The sequence below is a fragment of the Rhamphochromis longiceps genome, linkage group LG19, assembly GCF_057381845.1.
Source record: "Rhamphochromis longiceps isolate RC_006_pf linkage group LG19, R_longiceps_female_GT1.1, whole genome shotgun sequence".
NCBI lineage: Eukaryota > Metazoa > Chordata > Actinopteri > Cichliformes > Cichlidae > Rhamphochromis > Rhamphochromis longiceps.
The window spans coordinates 26,746,337-26,766,061 of record NC_140575.1 but is presented as its reverse complement, the minus strand read 5'-3'; the positions used below and the strand labels follow the sequence as shown (position 1 = coordinate 26,766,061).

At 41.7% G+C, this 19,725-nt stretch overlaps 1 protein-coding gene across 5 annotated transcripts in view; it reads right to left on the bottom strand.

Annotated features, from left to right (window-relative positions):
• The window catches only part of qkia (QKI, KH domain containing, RNA binding a), a 79,997-nt gene that overhangs the window by 10,323 nt on the left and 49,949 nt on the right, over window positions 1-19,725 (bottom strand). For all 5 annotated transcript variants that reach the window (XM_085391139.1, XM_085391137.1, XM_085391138.1 and 2 more), the window contains exon 4: window positions 16,124-16,267. In XM_085391139.1, coding sequence (XP_085247265.1) covers window positions 16,124-16,267 — 144 coding nt within the window. The remainder of the gene's footprint in view (window positions 1-16,123; window positions 16,268-19,725) is intronic.

Here is a 19,725-nt window from a genome sequence, read left to right as displayed (position 1 = left end):
CGTACGCACACATGTGAGTATACGAGCGCACGCACACGCACACGCACACACACACACACAAACACACACACACACACCTTAGGCCTTAGCAGGGCTAGGGTCAGGCTGTCTCCAAACTACTCCAATTACCTCAGCGGTAAACACTGCCTGCCCTAGCTGCCTCCTGGGGTATAGGGAGGCAGTATGTGTAGAACTGAGAATGAGAAGGGAGGGTAAGTTTTTCAGCAGAGGGGAGTGAAGGAGATGATATTGGGAGTCTCGGGAAGGGAGGAGTAGGTGACTTCATGTATATGGGTGGAACTGGCAGTGGCGGCAGCTGGTTTCTCCCCCCGTATCCCTCCCTCTATTCACTCCCTTTTGGTTCCTTCCCAAACTCTAACATCTGGAGGGAAATGATTACTCTTGCTATGCTGCCAAGACGACTTATCAACAATTCCACACTCTCCAGAAGTGGAGGGTGTGAGAGAAGAGGATGGAATGAGTACTTGTAGCAAGCTTCAAAACATCTCCACACTAAATAGTGACAAGAAGTTTAATCAATGCAAGATAGTTAAAGCAAACTTGGAACCTGGACGGGGGGGAAGAAATGAAAACACTTGTGCAGCAAACCTAATTCCAGTGTTTTCATGGACAAGACTGTAAATCAAAGAGATGCTCTGGAAATGAAAAAAAAAAAAATCCAACATGCCACTCATATATACAAGTGTGTCTTTCCACCAGGGAAAGACACAAACATGCACGCACAGAATAAAAACATATTAGACCTTTATCACTTTTCAGCAACAAGACCATGTATCAATCAACTACAGGGGAAAAAAAAAAAAAAAAAAGTCTTATAAATGGGCATCACATTTTTATCTATTCTCTTTCATTAAAAAAGGCCCTTTAAAGGGTCTAGTAGAGTAAGTGCTGTTTGCCCTTTTTCAAATTCACTGTTGCACTTTCAAAGGCAATTTTCTTGCCTCTGCCTTACTCCTCAGCTTTTGTGAACATATCTGCCAAGAGAATCAGGCCTCAACTGTATTTTCCCTTTCCCCAAAGACTAACAATGCAATCTCCTGCAACTTTGCTTTCTCGCAGCCTCATGCCTTCACAACATTCCCGTAAAGCCTCTTTATTTCTGCTGAACTTCTTTGCTCCCGTCCTCACAACCAGACAGCTCTGTTAGCGATGTGCGCCATTAGTCATGCTAAACCACCAACACACTTGCTCATTAGCATAGAAGTGAACCTGACTCCAGTCAGATTATTACAAACGCATCACGGCTGCTCCGCCCCATCGCTGTCAATCAGACAGCTTATCGAGGTACGGTTGAAAGTGGCACATATAGTGAGGCGCTAACTCTTCTGTTAATACTTCTCTTTCTACTTCATAACAAAGCTCAAGTGCCAAAAGCTCAGGCTCAGAAGTGCCAACTCTGCTCCGTCTGGAGAAGCATCGGTTGTAGCTCAGTATGTAAGACATATGTTGCAAAAGGGTATTAATTTAATTGCATACTTTATTCCTACAGCTTCTCTGGGGTTGTTCATAGCATGTGGTGTAGGTATGGGTGGTAGAAACAGCCTGAGCCATGGAACTGGAAATGGTTACTGGATCTATGGGGCTTATTACAGCCTTTTATTGTACTGGAGAATAGCGAAGTGGGCAGCCTTGGTGCTTGCCGATAGCCCCATCAATATCAACTGACAGACCCATACAGACTCTGCCACGGACAGGAGAAAGGACAAGAAAATAAGAAGGGAAACAGAAATACTTTTTTTTACTGAACTAACTAGAACTTTAAAAAAATATATCTTTTTTTCTTTCCATGAAAAGCTTTTCCAGTAATAGGGAAATAGCCACGCAGAAATTCTGAGTGATCATGTTTATCCTTAGAAACTGGGCTGGTATTTCATGTAACATATCAGCATTAAAAGCAGATTAAATTTCATATGAATAACCTAGAGAAAAAAATGTACACAGATTTAACAGAATGATTCAGATATAATTAAAGCTTGTTGGCCTGCTCTAGCTTTGACAAACCAATGACGTTACAAGCTAAGAGAATAAAGGATCGTGCAGTCCCACCGTGCTGTACAACCTAACTAACAGCTGTCGGATTCTCCTGAACACTCTCATCTTCGTTTTGCTTGCCTGACAATAAAATTCCCTTTGCCTGCTCCCACATTCCCAATTTTCACTCACAAGCTCTACCTTATTCATCCATTTCCATTTCATTTTCCCCCCCTTCTGCGCTGCACTCTGTTCCTGCCCCTATCTTTATCCCTCATTCCAGCATACTGCCAGACGGTGTATTGTTCTGTCGCTGCGATCCCTTAATGCCATCCAATCGAGCAGGGAATATCTTGAAGGGATTTGGCCAGGGATGATTTGGGAGCTTTAAATACTGCTAGGGGATTTGCATCAGATTCAGAGATCCTGACTCAGAGCTGATCACTGGAGCTTTCTCCCGAAACAGGAATCCAAGTACCTGCTGCAAGATGTGGATTCAACCCTGGAACTATTTGGATGGATGTGCACATGTGCAGGCCAGCAATTATATTTTAAGACAACTTCCTTGGGTGTCCTTGGGTTATCTGGCTCAGTGCAACCTGGGAAAGCTAGAACTGTGACTCTCAATAAAGGAACAAGTTTCAGTTCACTCATTGTGCTATAACTGTTAATTACCAACATCAACAAGAAAGCAAAGGGTTTACCATGATTCTGATGATTTCATTCACTAAGTAGCACAGAGCTATGAGGCATCCTAGCACTTCCTACAATGCACTGTTGAAAAGTATATTTAGTTTTATTTAGTATGCCAGTATTGCAGATGTTGACTGCATCCTCTGCTCATGCAAAACCACATTCAACATAGCTGTTTGGAAGAAAAATACCAAACAGGCAACGGAACTCAACTTCTACCACGGGACGACCAGTCAGCAATCGCCAACAAGTTAACATCACCCCTAACAAACAAAAGCAGCGTGGAAGAGAAAGACAAAAGAAGGGCCCTGCGATAAACAAATCAAACCAACCCAAGTGAGATTTAAAAAAAAAAACAAAAATCTGAGGGAAAGCATTTATTCTCAAGAGACCATGGAGGAGGCAAGAAAGCCATCAGTCCAGAGCTGGCTGGTGGGACTGAGAGAATGGAGTTTGAAATGACTTGAACGATGGCTGGCAAAGCGAGGCATCAAAGCCTGTAGGAGCTGAATTTGATGGGCAGCCTTTGGGCTTTCAAAGCGCTGAGCTCTACACAATCCTATTTTCCTGCCTAAACACTGGGACACACTGTCGCTGGAGAGGCAGAGATGAAAGCTCCGAGTGTGTGCGTGTTTGTGTGTGTGCTTCCTCTTCACAGATGTTGCAGCTTGGCCCTGGTATGGGCCCTGAGGACGTTCAGAACATACTGTGGGTGGACAGTATAAAGTGGCGTGTGCAAGAGACAAAAAGACAAAGTGGCAAAGAGACAATGTGCACAAGTCTTGATCAGCACTGAGCTGTCGGAGACAGAGTTCTAACTGCAACTCCCCTGAAATTGACTCGCAGCCATGTGCACATTTCTGCATTTCCTTGCCTCTCTGTAAAAGGATTAAAGGGACCTTCAAAGAGCGGCAGAGAGATTGGCCAGGGGCCTGCAGGGTCCCTTTCCTCACCACTGGAGGACCAGGGCAGATTAAAAGTGCCCGGGCTGCTCAGCCTGCCTTGTTACCCGCCTTTGCTTTCTGCGCAGTGTATTAGGACACTTGAAACTCCCCCCGGAGGAGCCGAGCACAACCAGGTGGATTAGGAAGGAGGTTATTTTACAATGATGTGAGGGACCTGGATGGGGACCGAAGAGCACGTGTATGTGTGTGAACTGAAATTAAAAGGACAGTACAAGTGGGCCAGGCAATTTCATAAGTGGTGCCTGTGTACACAGAATGCACCCTCACAGGGGATCATGGGTGACTGAAATCTAAATGAATGAGACAGGAGAAGAAACAGGCCTAATTCTCCTTAGACAGAAAAAATGAACTAGATGGATTAGCAACAGGATGAGGTTTCAAGGAGAAATGAAGAAGTCAAGAGAGCGCGTGAGAGAGAAGCTGCTAAGTGTGGCGAGTTTGGTTCAACAACAAAGGACAAGCCATCACAAATGAGACCTCTTCGGTTGTTCAGCTAGTTTATATTGACAATTAATTACTGACCAATTACCCACTGTGAAATTTGATGGTCTAAGAATATAGTTATCCTCATTTTACATCCAATTTACTTGGCTCTCATTTGTAATTTGCATGGCAGCACACATGCATGGCAGTGCGCTTCTTTCTTCTTTCCACAACTCTTCCCAGCCGTGAGTAGGTGAACGCCAGAGGGATAAAACAAGCAGGAGGTGGGGAAGGAGATGAAACACACCATTCAGCATGAATATTATTGTAATCTGAATCTTCTCCTTGCTTTGGGTTTTCAACATTTCCTGTGGTTGGCTCTGTGAGCAGACTGACGATGAAGGAACAGTGGGGAAAGTGGAATACAAAGCAACAAAACCATTATTCCTTGTTCATATGTCACTAAGTGCGTGCAAGCAGCTTACTACAGGTGCACATCTAGGTAGGTGCACACATGCAAGGAATTTTATCAAAACCGTTTGACAACTTCTTTCCAGATGTGGGGACAGCTGACAGTCAAACTAGACTAAGACTGTTTAAAAATATGGTCCCAGTTTAATTCCAGGCTACTTCACTCTTTGCAAAAATGTTCTGTTTGTGGTCAATACTCTGACAGACTAACTATAGTATTTTTCAACACTAAATTCATAGCATAAACTATCCGTAAGGTGCCATTAAAAGTGAATGTATAAGAAAAGCTTATGTGGGTGGAGAAGCGAGGAGTAGACCAAATTGCTAAATCTTGAGATAAAGTTAAAGTTCAACAATCAAATAATATTCTAATGAAAAAAATAATAAAAATAATATCTATGTGTACAACCAAAGTTCTACTGAATATTCGTGTCCAACATGAAACTAGGCTTTGAAGCCGAAGCCTTCCAGGCCCTCGTCTTTTCTATCAGCGGTGAGTCTCAGTACACCGGTGAGGATAAAGTTGGAGCACAGCATGAGAACAGAGCTGTTCAGCAGATTTATGTAACCATTAACTAGTCCAAGACTATGTAAGGTTACTCTAACGTGTTCTCAACCTTATCTGTACTTGTCGATGTGCTTTGTTATGTAAGACGAGATCACCAAAACGCAATATAAGTGAGCTGCCTGGCTATATGATGTGATGTTAGACTATTCTATATTTTCATCACATCTTATTTGAAGTGTTCCCTGTTTTTCCCTGTATTTTAATCTACATATAGGGGGGAAAATGGCCAATTTTAGTTCAACTCAAATTGGTTGAAGAAGTCTGCCTGCCTGCCTTTGAGCTTTACGGCCAGTAAATTAAAGAAGAAAAGGACAAGGCCGGGGAAGGTAGCCAAGATTAGACAGGTTGCTCCCTACGGGATTACAGTTTCTTTAGGGTCAGAACCACCTGTCTGCCGCCCAGGAGAGTGGTAGAACTGGAGATGACGAGGGATGGGCAGATGGAGATGTGGAGGGGAGAGATGGCAGGGGAGGATCCCTAAGGGGAAAGACCAGACCGAGTCCCTCCGGTCAGCATTTGAGCTGAGAGGAGGGACCTGGCACACAACACAGAAGCTCACCGATTACCACATATAGTAGAGCGATAGAAAATGGAGGAATGTGTGTAACTAGATGATCAAAACTGGGTCCAAACAAGTAACAGATAAAGGAATAGAAGAAAGTATTGAATAGCCTTTGTCCTTTCAATCACTTCTACAGAAGAGAACTTCTGTTCTCATACTTTATGGAGTAAAATATGAGAACGACAATGAAAGAAATGTCTTTCGCTATAAATCATGAATTGATGTAACTGTGCAACTGTGAACACACAATAAATAGCAGTGTTACAAAATCAAGCGTACGCGCAGCAAGACCAGCACAATTACAGGTGAGAAGTGGAAACCTTTTTCTCAGAAAAAAAACGAGAAGAAGAAGAAAAGAAATTAAAACGTATGCAAACAGATTTATATGCCAACAATGCTGGCCTTTCATGGTGATTGATGGCTTCCCTTTCTGCACATTTCAGAAGTAATAAACACAGAAATATTTCCTTCTCTTCTCTCTTAGAATGGCACAGAAGGAAGGTTTGGGTAAAACAAATGGCTCAGAGATTCCAGATGTGTGGTCATTTATTTTATACCCAGCTTTCCCCGCTGTACTGAAATGTTAGCGAAGGTCTTGTCTGAGCCCGCTTTCAAATGTAGTAAGTTAACACCAAACGGAGGATGGCTGTGTTTCATTGTTGATTTGGTGTGTAAAGTATTACTGAAGAATGGGTGTTGGGGATAAGTTTGTGATTTATACAGCCAATCCAAAAAGTTAAAAGGAAAGTCTTTGAGGAGGGGATGTATAAATGTCAGTCTGCACGCTTGATTAAAGAGCGCTTCAACCTGACATGGCCGATCACGGTCATTTCTTAAAAAGTAGCCCATTAAATGACATGCACTAGTAATCATTATTGGCATAAGTGTCAGAAAATCCACATCTGTTTCCTGTGGTAACAGTTCAAGTGTTCCATTTCAATTACCCACTTATCACATCTAGACCATTAATCAGAGCTGCTTTATACATCACTATTTTAGTGTTTGCTCTTCACTGCTCTCCTGGTTACAAGGTTTCAATACGAGTCTGTGTGGTACTTGTCTCAAATGTATTAGCAAGGGCACAGAAAAGGTTGGATAAATGAGTAAAGAGTGTGAGCGCTGAAGATGGATGATGATGAAAGTGGAAGACAAGAGGATGGTTAGAAGTCAGAGGTCTCAGTGCCTCCAGGCCACATTCTCTACCACTTCACACACACGCAGACACACACATGCATACACACAGCCAAACCAAGAAAACAGCACAATTGCACTGAAGCAGGAGCACAGTGATGCAGCCTTGCAGTCTCTAGCAGGGGTCACCATGTCAAGGAAGCCAATTAAAAAGATGATTAACATTCATGTGGGAGAAGCGTCATTGACGTGCAGGTGGGACCACACACCATTCACTCACTCACCCACCCACCCACACCCACACACATATATCTATATAATGGGTGCACTGAATATTGCAGTCCAGCCAGTTGTAGCTGCGATGTCCTGGGAGGTGGAGAGCAGGAGGTTAATATGATCCTAGCCAGCTCTTTCATTAGACTGATGAAGGTAATAACAGCCTACAGGGAAGGAAGGGCTGCCAGATTGACTAAAACCATATACCCACAACCTGAAAGCAACGTCTGCAAGCCTACTTGAGCTACCTGGCATAGTGAGATAATAGCTACTTTTGTCATTCACCGCATTTAAATGCAGACAAACCAAACATGGAACGAGAACTGACATGACGTCATGCGATGTGTGAGTCTGATGCCCTTTCATTCCGTAGCTGTACTGCAGACCTTTCAGCTAGCTTAAAGAAGACAAAGGTAAAAGTATATGAAGAAATGATGAACCAGTCATTTGCGATACTGCACATAAATACAGAGCCAGTATTGCAAACACCAATAACAATACATTAAGGTGCAAATTTATGCAATGCAAATTTAGTTGGCTAAATATTAAACTTAAAAAACATATCCATCCTATCTGATCAATACCAACACCAACATTGGTATCGATACCATCAATATTTGGATCAATCTGCCCAACTCTACCATGAAGTTATACTTTTACACAACTACGTAGCACCTGTTGCAGAGTATTTTCTTTAGAAGTCATGTTCATTGAGCACAGTTAAGTGCATGCATCACCAAAACACATTATGAAGAAATGTGAGCTTCTATTCATGGGTATAGCCGATATCATGCATGGCTGAGAATGTGAGGCAGGGGAGCAGATTAAGAGTAAATAAAAAGAGGATGGTCGTGATAGGTAGCCCCAACAAAGAATAAACATCATTAATTGGGGAGGCACACATGGATGGACACAGCCAGATGGTGTTTTGTGCTCATTTGTCATACACTGCTGACAGAGAAAGAGGAAAGAGTGAGAACCAGAAAGAGAAAAAGGAAGAAAAAGGTGTTTATTGATTGCAAAAATCTGCACACTGCTGCCTAGAACACACTTTTACTGTGCAAATCTACCTCCGCTTGTTCTGCACCGTCTTCTCTCTGTGCCTTTCCAGACTGAGTGGTTCTGATGGTGCTGCCATTGTACACTCTGCCAAGCCGGATGCATACTGGTGAGTACAGACCCAACACCCCACAGATAGCCAAGCTTGGCATCCATTAAGGTCCATCTGTCTGCCTTTCACAAAAACACCCTCTACTGTATGTTCTTTCTCAAAGGTGGCCCACAGGAGAGAACAGAAAAGAGAGAAGAGTGACAGGAGACTCAGGAGAGCAAGAGACAGGAACAAGAAAAACGGGGTTGAGTGGATTTGGGGGGGGAAAGAACCCTAGTGTTGGCATGAAGGGACTCCAAATGACAACCAGCTGGGCTCTCACTTTGCTGCTTGCTGTTCAGGCATTTATAAAATTGAAGAGAGAAAAGTGGACTGAAAACAATGTCTTATTTTGCATTATGTGTACTAGAACTTCTAAAGTTAAAAAAAAAAACAAAAAAACAACAACAGTAGGATGGAGTGGAAAGTAAGAGAGATGTAGCACAAGAGGGAGCAGTAAGTCTGAGTCAGGACTGGGTTTCCACCATCCCACAAATGGAGAGTAGTGCTCAAGGCCATGGGCTGCTCAGGCAGCTACCATGCTCACTTTGTTCTCTGCGATGACAGTTTCATTCAGAGAGGCATGCACTCGGCTCCCCAGGGCCAACGTGCCCCTGCACCAACCAGCTCTTTCTTTCTCTGTTTGCTGTTCTCCTTTCAAACACAACCCTGCCTGCTTTTTGGATGTTCAATGTGTATGTGTGTAAGAATGTCAAAGGAATCAAAGCTAGCCGGCTACCCCTATTAATATACTATGGGTACCTTACAGTAAGTGCTTTACTGTCACTGCACTGAATCAGATGTAGACCCTGCTGACATGAGAGCCTGTAGACCAGATACGGTCATAAAAATGCCTGAAATTTAAAACAGAATTGACTCACTTTTTCTAAATAGTATAAACTTTGTAAGCAGCTCAATTATCACTACACAGCAGAACATTTTGCTTTGTTAGAAAGAGTGAAGTGCCAAGTGTTTTTTTGGGGATTGAGCAGACACACTATAAGGCAGAAATATAGCTCTCAAAGAATCTGAAAAAGTAGATTATTGGCGAAATCCATAACGGCACAGATGCAGGCTGTCTCACCCGGTCTCCAAAGAGCCAATCAGAAGTCGAACAAGGAAACATACTAGCCAATCGTGTCTAGACTGGAGGTTCACGAAAGGATTCCCTGTGCATTGCAGGACATATCAACTCACTCCTCTACTAAAAATGAAGGTAAGCCCAATTTTTGTTTTTCTTGCTTTGCTATATCTATAATATGAATTAGCATTTCTGGTGAGATGAGCCATAAACACAGATCACGCCATAAATGAAGCTGTGATACTGCAAAGCGATCGAACGGCCAATTCATAGGCGACCTGCTTTACCTCCTGAATTACAGCTACCCCACATTTATGTCTGGAACAAAAACATTAAGACAGCTCATCCAGTTCCTGTATCAGAAATCTGTGAGCTCTATGCAGAGTTTAAAAAAAAAAAAAAAAAAAAAAAAAAAAGGCAACACTGCTGCTCTCTTTTCCTTCCTCCTGCACACTCTGATACACAGAATGTTACACAATGCATCTCTTGGCTAACATAGTTATTAATAATAATAATGGATTGCATTTATATAGCGCTTTTCGGGGCCCTTAAAAAGTAAATCTCTACTAAATAATTTGGAGACCACGTCTGCCACACAGCTTGCAGTGAAACAGTCAGGCCACATCTCAATCAGTGATATCACAGCAGGCACTTGCTCCTAAGAAAAGTAAAGTACCTACACCGGCCTGATTAAGAAGGGGTGTGGCCAAAGGTGCGGCGTGCCTAAATGTTTCATACAGAGGTCATGTTATTGTATTTAATGGGGATTATAAAGAAATTGCTGTGGCACCCCCTGTGTGTGCAGCTGCCAAGCCAAGACTTCATTACACACCAGAAAAAACGTTTTCCATCGATGCTTTGTTTGAGGTTGTGAGTACAAGTAAGCAGTAGATCATTAATAACATGTGGAAGTAATTCAGATGGATTTGGACCTAAGCGTATGTCTGTTTACACAAGTCAGCTGCAAGCCAATTCTTATTTGTGATGACAACATCATTCTACATAATCTTGGCATACACAAAAATCAGGGTTTTGGGGGGGATTTTTTGCCTCTCTCTTAATTGGCCATGATATTCTGTCAATCACAGGATAATGCCTTCCTATAGGCTGATAATCTTTGCTCTCCTGCCCTTCTAAGGATAGTGGGGAGAAGTGCAATGAGCCAGTCAGGGTTTATGCATACAACTGTGCAAGCTGAGGTTACCGAAAGTGCATTGGGGTTCTGCTGCTTGCTCTGTTTGAGGCCTTAACGAAGGACTCAAGAGATGAGAGCAGCATTTTTGTCGGTGTCTATGCGAACACACGCACGTGGACGCATTTTTCTGTGCAAGCGCATGTGTGTGTGCGCACTAGCGTAGGATCAGTGAAGTAAATCCACACTTGAAAGAGTAGCTCAATCAAGCTCTTCCACCAATCTCCCCCCGCCTCCCTTCCTTTTGCCTCTCAACTTGCCGTCGTTCCCCTGCTCCCAGTTCATTTAGAGTTGAAGAGTTCATAGGACTAAGGAGTGAAAGAGCAACACACGGGGCAAAGATGAAGAACTACCATGAGCAATGCAGCAGCCACTGGCTAAATGACAGATAAAATGTAAATACATCATACAAACCCACAAATGAGCCGAATGATTTTACAAGTCATGCTTTTTAAGAAAATTACATGAGAAATAAGCTCATATTGTTTCTGTTAAATGCACTTATTTAGCCTAGGGGAAAAAGTTTCATTTTGAATAATTAAACGAAACCATTACTGTTAAACAAGCTTCTACAAACTATTTTCTTACTAAAAAAAATAAATAGTATGAACGTGACTGAGTTTAGTTGGCTAAGCAAGTGGGAGGAGAGGATTTTCACTGCCAGACATCCTGGCTTTTAATCCCAATTCAGTCAATTGTGAGATTATTTAAGAGCAAAATTATTATTATTATAAAGCCTTTAACTTCAATTTAAGGCCAGATTTGAAGAACCTTTGGTTATCCCGCATCCTCCCCTCTTTGCTTCCTTTCTGCAGCAGGGACCTCGTCAATGACAAGTAAAGCCTTTTCCTTGGAAGGGAATAAAAAGCATGACCTCATTTTGTGTCCTGTGCGATGTAATAAAGGCGATTTTACGCTGCCAAACGTAGAGGAGATGCCCTTCATTAGAACTGTGCATACTCAGCGTGTCCATACTTTAATCCAATTTAGTTTAGCATGATAAAGGGCATTACAGCCACCCAGTCCCACACATACTCACGACACGTATGCATTCAGATGCAGGAAATAACAGAAGAAAAGAAAGAAAGAAATGCAGAGCCCTTAAGAATTATTGGGTAGATAATGCACTGCCCCAGTATTTAGGAACATCAGACAATTATATTGAACCCAGGGGCCAGTCAGAGTCCTCTGTGGTAAGTAAAATCTATAACAAAGTCAAACTTGGTTTATTTCTTGCGTCAATATAAAGTAGAGTATTAACTAAAAATATGTCTTAGCCGAACAAGCTTTAGCATTTTTTAATAGATATGAATGTGAGGAAAATGTGCTTCCCTTATTTCATTATATTCCAAAGCAAAAGCAGGACACATGGATCCTGAGAAATCAGAACATTTATATGCAAATTTGATAGGTTCAGAAAAAACACTATCTATCTAATGTCTAACTAATGGAAAAAACTTTTCATTATGGTTAAATGAACAAAGATGCTTTGCCTGAAGGAAAAATAGCCTTTGGCAAACTGCATCTGGTCATTAATTAGATCCATAAAACTCTTATTCAAATTAAGAGAGAAACTTTATGAGCAAAGAGATTTCATTAGTGTCTCAAAAGAGCAAGAAGCTTTCTTGTGTTTGAGAAATAAAAGAGCGGCTCTTTACCCCACTCAGTGGTTCAGGTACCAAATTAAAAGACTGTGTGTAATGTACTTGTAAGGGTGCAAAATGCACAGAGATTTCTAGGAAAGTGATAAAGTTATTTTCATGGCACTTGATTCGGATTAGTTTTAACATTGAGCAGCTGCCATTATCTTAAAAGGTGTTGCTGTGTCGTGTTGACACGTGTGCCAGTGACTCATTCTACTTATAATAATGCAGCTTCCAGATATGGCCTTCATCTTCAACTGTGAATATAAAAGTCTTTCAATATCCTCTGTACATAATTACAAGTCCCCAAACAAAAGTCAGGAAATGAGAACCGGTTCCAAATTGTCCAATCCATCAGAGTAGGATGTTCCCTGGGTTACTTTTTTCTTTTTATTGATGCCAATGTGTTTTTCTGACTGTTGAGTCTTGCAAAAACAATGTTGTTAAACTCATGAATCTACTTTGTTGGAAACTTCTAACAAAAAGGAGTCAAGATGAAAAGGAGGAAACGGTGCAAAGCATGGCTTCATTTGAGAGAAAAAAGGATAGCAGTGCTAGTTTTAATGGCTTTAAAATGATCATTTCAAGTACGGGTGGAAACACCAGCAATATGCCGAAACATCTGTCTACACAACTTGGGCTTAAAACAGGAATCCATTAGACACTATTGCTTCTCAGCTAGGCAGCACACATGTTACAAGGGTAAATACTGCATGGTATATCCGTACAACACAGGCGAGCTTAGCAATTTTTTTCTTCTTTGACTTCAAACAACATTTTTTTCCCCCCCTCACTGCATCCATTTTAAGTTTTGACTGACTGTTGCTACAATAAAATAAGGGAATTCAACCAATAAGGTTAAAAAAAAAAAATCAATTAAGTGTGGTATCAGTGAAGTCATATCAGTTCCCTAAGGAGCTGTGAAACACTTCAGTATTCAAAACAGTCAGCGCCTAAACAAATGACAAGTAAGCCGAATACAGACAAGAAATACTCCGGCAAGATGGCACGAATTAAAGCGCCTTCCACACTGTCTCAAAAGGGCCTTATACCGCTTTGACAGACAAGTTAGAAACATCACAGAAGACAGGAGATGCATGATGCCGCTTCCTGTGGCAGACGTGAAGCTCTAAACTAGGGCTGCTCGATTATGGCAAAAATGATAATCACGATTATTTTCACTGAAACTGAGATCTCGATTATTTGACGATATTTATTTAACCCTTTAATACCTACCATAGAACCAAGTACGCCAGAGCTTATATTATTTTTTTACATGTTGTAGTGCCATTTGTGGGAGCATTTCAAGTTGCTATACAACTGTTATAGCCCATATTTTAATAATATGTATGCATTAAGTCCATAGTAACTACATTAATTGCAAAAAAGTGCAATAAACTACAAAAAAAAAATTGAAAATCGTTTTTGTTTTTTTGTTTTTTAGGTTTATCCCTCAAAACTTTAAATACAAAAAAGTTGCAAAAAATAGTTTACAACAACAGGAAATTTATTTTGAGTGTCTTCATAGTTTTATTTTGGAGATACACCAATTTTTCTATACTGCAGGAAAAACGAAAAAATCAATCCTATGATGCAAATTTGCAAAGAAAACAGCAGGTGCATCAAAATAAACTATTTCCAGCTGTGCAATTCGAGTTCTAAGCATCCCAGAAACTATTCAGAAAAGTCAAACATGACCAGTATAGGCTTTTAAGGCCTACAAGTAAAAAACTACATTTTCCGCGAAAATGACGTCACTTCCGGTTTCGGGCAGGAAATGGCGGACATGCGATAGTTCGCGCTGACGTCTGTTTCACTGTGGGAAGTGTTACGAACAGCTGATCGGATCGGCAAAGCGTGTTTCTGGAATATTATGTTTTTGTTCCTGCAAGCGCTTTTTATGCAATTTTTGCAAAGCTTTATGTGGAAGGAAACAGTGACCTAGGACAAGCTGATGGCATGAGATGTAAGTACAACTCCTCTGGTTTCATATGCAAAACAAATTATTGCGCTAGCTTACGCGGTTCCAGTTCTACAGGGATTTAAAAATAGCTACACAAAACAGAGCGTGCTGCTCTGACCAGCTTTAAAGGGTTAACAATAACAACGTATTGAATAATGACTTTAAAAAAATAATATAAAATAGTGTGCAACACCACTGAAGTTTTTTTTTTTACCTCTCTTTTCAACCAACAGCAGTCACTCTCCTCTCCAAATAACTTCTGCTTAGCTTTCCGAGCTTCCCTCGGGTCCTCTTAGTCAGCGGTCTCCAACCTTTTTTGCACCATCGACCGGTTTATGCCCGACAATATTTTCACAGACCGGCGTTTAAGGTGTCACGGATAAATGAGGGAGGGGCTAATAATCGGCTCAGTCATTTTTAATGATCGTTGAAAGCCCAGATCGTAATCATGATTAAAATTCGATTAATTGAGCAGCCCTACTCTAAACTGGTCTAAACGAAAAGATACCGTTCAGGGCCCTAGAATGATGCAATGACAAGGATTTGTTTTAACTCTTTACACTATAAAACAACATTTTACAGTCTCCCCCATTATGAGTTTTGACACCTCAGTATATATCAATAAAAATGTGGTTTGACGACCATTAGGATGGTTTCCAGGTCTTTTCAAGCATACAGTAGCTGCATAGGCAGAGACTACCCTCACTAACTTCTGATGCACACCCAGTCATTTTGTTCTATAAGCAGACCAGAAATATGAGAGAAAGCACTCAAGGAGCTTCAAGGGGTAAAGAGGTAAACCCCATTTGTTTTAACAATTACTTTCCTGATGTGGCAGACCCAATAAAATAACTAATAACCCTGAGCTGACACATGTAAACATTTGAATTAAAATATAGCAATTTATAGTCTATGCTTGTTTTTCCTAATACAACACCAGGATTCAGAGAGCCTTTCCCATGAGAATTTCTATATAAAGTTTCAAACATGTTGGTCTTAGAGCTAAATAGGTGACTTCAACTTAACTCTTGGGATTCAGGTTTCCATTTTATAAGTCTGAAGAGAAGTTTGTTCAGCTACTTTTTGACAGATTGATTAACATACAGCTCTTACTGGTGTGCATCTGAATATCCCTGTAATCTTATAACCCCTATATTGATGTGTTCAGATCAAATTTTTTCCCACTATTGAGCTCATTTCCACAAATGTTGACTTTCTTGGGGTATCGAAGGCATCATAACTCTGACACTCAAACATTACATGCTTGTAATTGTAATACAGTTACAACTGGGACAAACGCTGTCCTTGTTGCGTATGTCCCTCCCCGGGCGAAAGAATCTTAATGTGAAGCACACATGTAGGAATAATTATGCATTAGCACGATAGAATGCATGAAGGACAGCGGATTAACAAGGTTACAAATGCAAGTAACACTTTGTTTAACCTTGTAAGGCTGATATTGGTTGGCCCCATTTCCACAGACCTCCAACCCTGTGCATTGCCACCTGCTGGTAAACCTGTGCCTTCAGCTGCCCTGCCCACCTGGTCACCACAGCTAAAAGCAAAAATATGCATTGCATGCCAAAAGCACTACCAGCAGCTATCACCAGTGGCACCATGTAAGAGGAAGTCTTGGCAGAGGGGAAGCGGAGATGAAATGTGGCAGTCACAGGAGGTGTGTACAGCTAGCTATGTTTTTCCACTCCGCTGGAGGTACAGCCAACCTGTTCTCCTCAACTATATATGGAAGTAAACAGGATGCTAACAGCGGGATAGAGGTAGTATGCCATATGTAGGTCGGTAATCTTGTTGTTTTGACCAAAAGCTTCTCATAGGACCATAAATTTAGAGTCAATATAAGTCCTTCATCTTCTGGGAAACTCAAATGGAGAACATTAAATCTCTCATTAAACCTCAAGCTGCTACCATTGCATCCATCCATACATCCATCCGACCGGCAAGAGGCAGAGTACAAAATGTGTACGTATAAACTTGTGGACAGTATGTACTTACTGCAGGTACAAGGAGCTTCTTGACCTCCTCCACTGCTCTCCTCATCTTGATCTCTGCTCTAGCCTGTGTGTCTTCCACTGTGATGAGGACATGAAGGTCTTCATTTAGGTGTTCCCAGTTTGGCTTTCCTCTGTTCTGCTCCTCCTGGACAGAGAAATAGGAAGAGCGAGAGAGACGTTGAGTGAATGTGACAGTGTGGGTGTGTTAGAGTACCAGTGCAGTAACACGGCATATCAGAGAAAGTGGAGGCGAGAGGCAGGCATACACAGAGGACGACGGGGCCCTGTGAAGAGAGGCGGGATGACAGGGCCGGCCCTTTAGTCAGCTATTTAGCTTTAACTTTGAAAGGACACCCTTCTTTAATAGATCCCTCGCTTCGCAGAGACAAAGATGACAGCTAGCCCTGCAGCAATTAATATCAGTGAAAGATGGATGGATCAGAGAGAGATGGATGGGGATATTTTTATTTTATTTTATTTTTTAAACCGCAGCAACTTCACTTGTTGGAATAAAATTATAACATAGCTAGGGCTCAGAGTATGTGAAAGTACATGAGTGTGCATCTGCCTCTGACACATTTTGACATACACTGTAAGGGCAACAAAGGTTCGATGAAGGAGTCGTTTTCCTTCCTACAAAGGCAGCAGCACAGTACTCTCAGGGTCCCAAACTAGCAATAGCAGCATCTAAAAGGAAAAAATGGGTTGTATTCAAAACCACCATCACTGCTAGATAGCCTTTCAACACAGTTAAATAGGAAGCAGGCTCAAAATTGAAATTTGGCAGACTGAAGTTTAGAGAAGCTTTATGTTTTCAGTTGCCTCCATGAAAAGCCCAGTCATACCCAAGTCGTGTGAAAAAGGTAAAATGGGATATATGTACAGACAAAAAAAATCCTACATTTGCAGCAAAAAAATAAAAAATGGGATCAATTTTCAATTTAGCATAGCTACTTTCCTCCCTCTTCTTGTTGCCCAGCTGACAGTAAATCTAGCGAGCAGACACTGAGAGCGCTCTAAAAAGCTTTTGAGGTTGGATCGCATGTCAGCGTACAACCATGAAAGCCAGTGGTTTGAAAGCAGACTACTTCCCCTTGAGGTGAGGAGTTGAGGTCTAGGTTGTCTGTAAAAGATACAACCTCAGATTTTGATGTGTGACACCACATTATAGCACCAAAAAGGGGAAAAAGGGATAATAATGCTCAAATGTTTCAGTTCGTGAAGACAAAACGTGTAAAGTGAAAATGAATCTGACTGCATTGTAAAATCAGAAATGTTTTTCCAAAGGAGGTCAGAGTCTTGAGGAGTCAGCTGCATACTCTCCTGCTGTTGTTCATAAATACTGTATCGTTTACTCCCGCCCATACAAACCACCTCAACTCCAGATCACGGCTCATTTCTGAGTAGTAGGCGAACTGCTGCAAGGATGTCTAATTACAAACAATGCATTGCAGTGCTCTGCATGGGGTCCACCTGACATGATTTCAATATACTCAACGAGCACCTCAAAGTGAGGTGGAGCACGCACGCACGCACAGTACTAAGAGCTTGAGCTGAGTGCCACCCACCTGCTTTCTACTCCACAGAGAGCTGTTGCCATGGCACTGCTCTTTACAACAAACACACACACACACACACACACACACACACACACACGAAAGTTCAATATTCCACTCTCGTTTTCCCCTTTTCCACACATGGGTGTGGGTGGGAGGGTTGTTGGGGGGCTAGTTTTCAGCAGTCAGGCCATTATTTCACCATGGCTGTTTGCTTATGGCCTATTAGGGGACATGGGGACTGGAACGTGACTCAGCACTTTCTGGAGGGGACAAGACAGAAAGGCCACAAGGGCTGCCACTGTATGCAGGACACAGTATGAAAACACATGGCTGACACGTAAAAGTATTTACACTGACAGACTCCTGCTCAAGTTGGAACCAAAAAAAGATTAGTCGGTCACATGCTCGTGCACATATGTGTGCAAAGTGTGACCACCAAAGCTCGGACAGATTCAGATTTGGTAAGGATTTTATCCAAATATATCGGGGGGTGGGGGCGATGCGTACACCCACACATCTCACACCAGCATGACTGCCTGAGAACAAGGTCACTGTGTGCCTCTGAGAGAATGTGACAGCATGACAAACAGGAGGAAGGCTGGAGGGGGAGGTAAGAGGAGACCTACCAGGAATATTGGGAAGGCCTTTGAAGACAATGTCCATGCTGGCCAACATCAAATGCCACTGCAATAACCACGTACCGGAGGGCAATGGATTTTGGCAAAGCACGTAGCATGAAAAAAATAGCATGGGGATTGCATCTATAAACACCATCTAAGAACAGGATCAAGGGGAAAGGCTGCTAGTCAGCTATGTTGCCCGACTTCCAACGTCTGTGCAGCACCTGTTAGCCCGTTGCATTTCACACCTCTCAGAAAACTTAAGGCCTCAATTCTCACCACATGTTAAAAGGTTACAAAAATATAGCACTGATATTTTTGACGATCCCTTTTTTGGTTGTCCTAAAAATCGTGATTCAACGTAGGCTTTTTAAACTTATTTCATGATCTGAGTAGTTATTCTTTACAGTCAGGTACACTCAAAAGGATCTTTGGCCATGCGGCGCCACAATTTTATTGTTATTTTGTTGGTATTTGACAGTCTAGCTACTGTTTCAACTCTGCCTTTGCTACTCTGAACGGCCCATTTGCTTTTGATCCTAAAGGATTTCCCAACTAAGGTCAGAACAACTGAGGCTGAATGCAAGCAGGCCAAACAGGTGCAGCAGAGAGCTGCAAGGACATGGAAGGACAAGAGAAGATAAGCAACGCTGGAGAAGAACAGTAAGCACTGAGGGGAAAAGATATAACTACATATTAAATGAAAATGAGCCAGATTACAGAATAAACACAGAAAACCAACATATCCACCCCCAAAATGTAGATGACAGTGGTTAAAAAACTCAACTTATCAATAAACAAGATCAAAAATGACAGATTGAACATGACATTACTAAACAGGTCACCTTTAAATCTTTGTGGCTAAAGGACATAGCCACCTATCACAGAGGAAACAAAGACATGAATTACTGGGTAATACGGCAAGTGTAGCTGCACCCTCTGCTCAATGCCAATCACATTAAGGGTGCTCAAAACAGACCAAAAACAGCCTGCAACACAACTCCGTTACAAATAAGGCTTTTCAGATTGCAGGGAGTACAAATCATTCTCTCAGCCATCAATACCATATGGATGTTGATTTCATTTTAAAGTCAAAGTGACTTTGTGCGACACTTTGTGTCCATTAGGTATTCGGCTTCAGTCAGTGTATTGCAAACCAGGCCTCAAGTGACCCCACAGGCTCTAAGCAATGGGACATATTGTTTTTAGGGTGTATTTTATCCATTAGCTACAACAACTAAACTAATGTTACTAAACTATTGTTAACAGTTGGTCATTACAGTGATTAAGTATAAATTCAAAAACATAAAAACAGCTTGAAAGAGTTAGAGCTATAAATATAAAATGAGAGAAAAGAACCAGGCAGATATTTTGACTCGACATTGTTTCCCTTAAGTTGTTCAGCTTAAGGTAAACATTGCTAA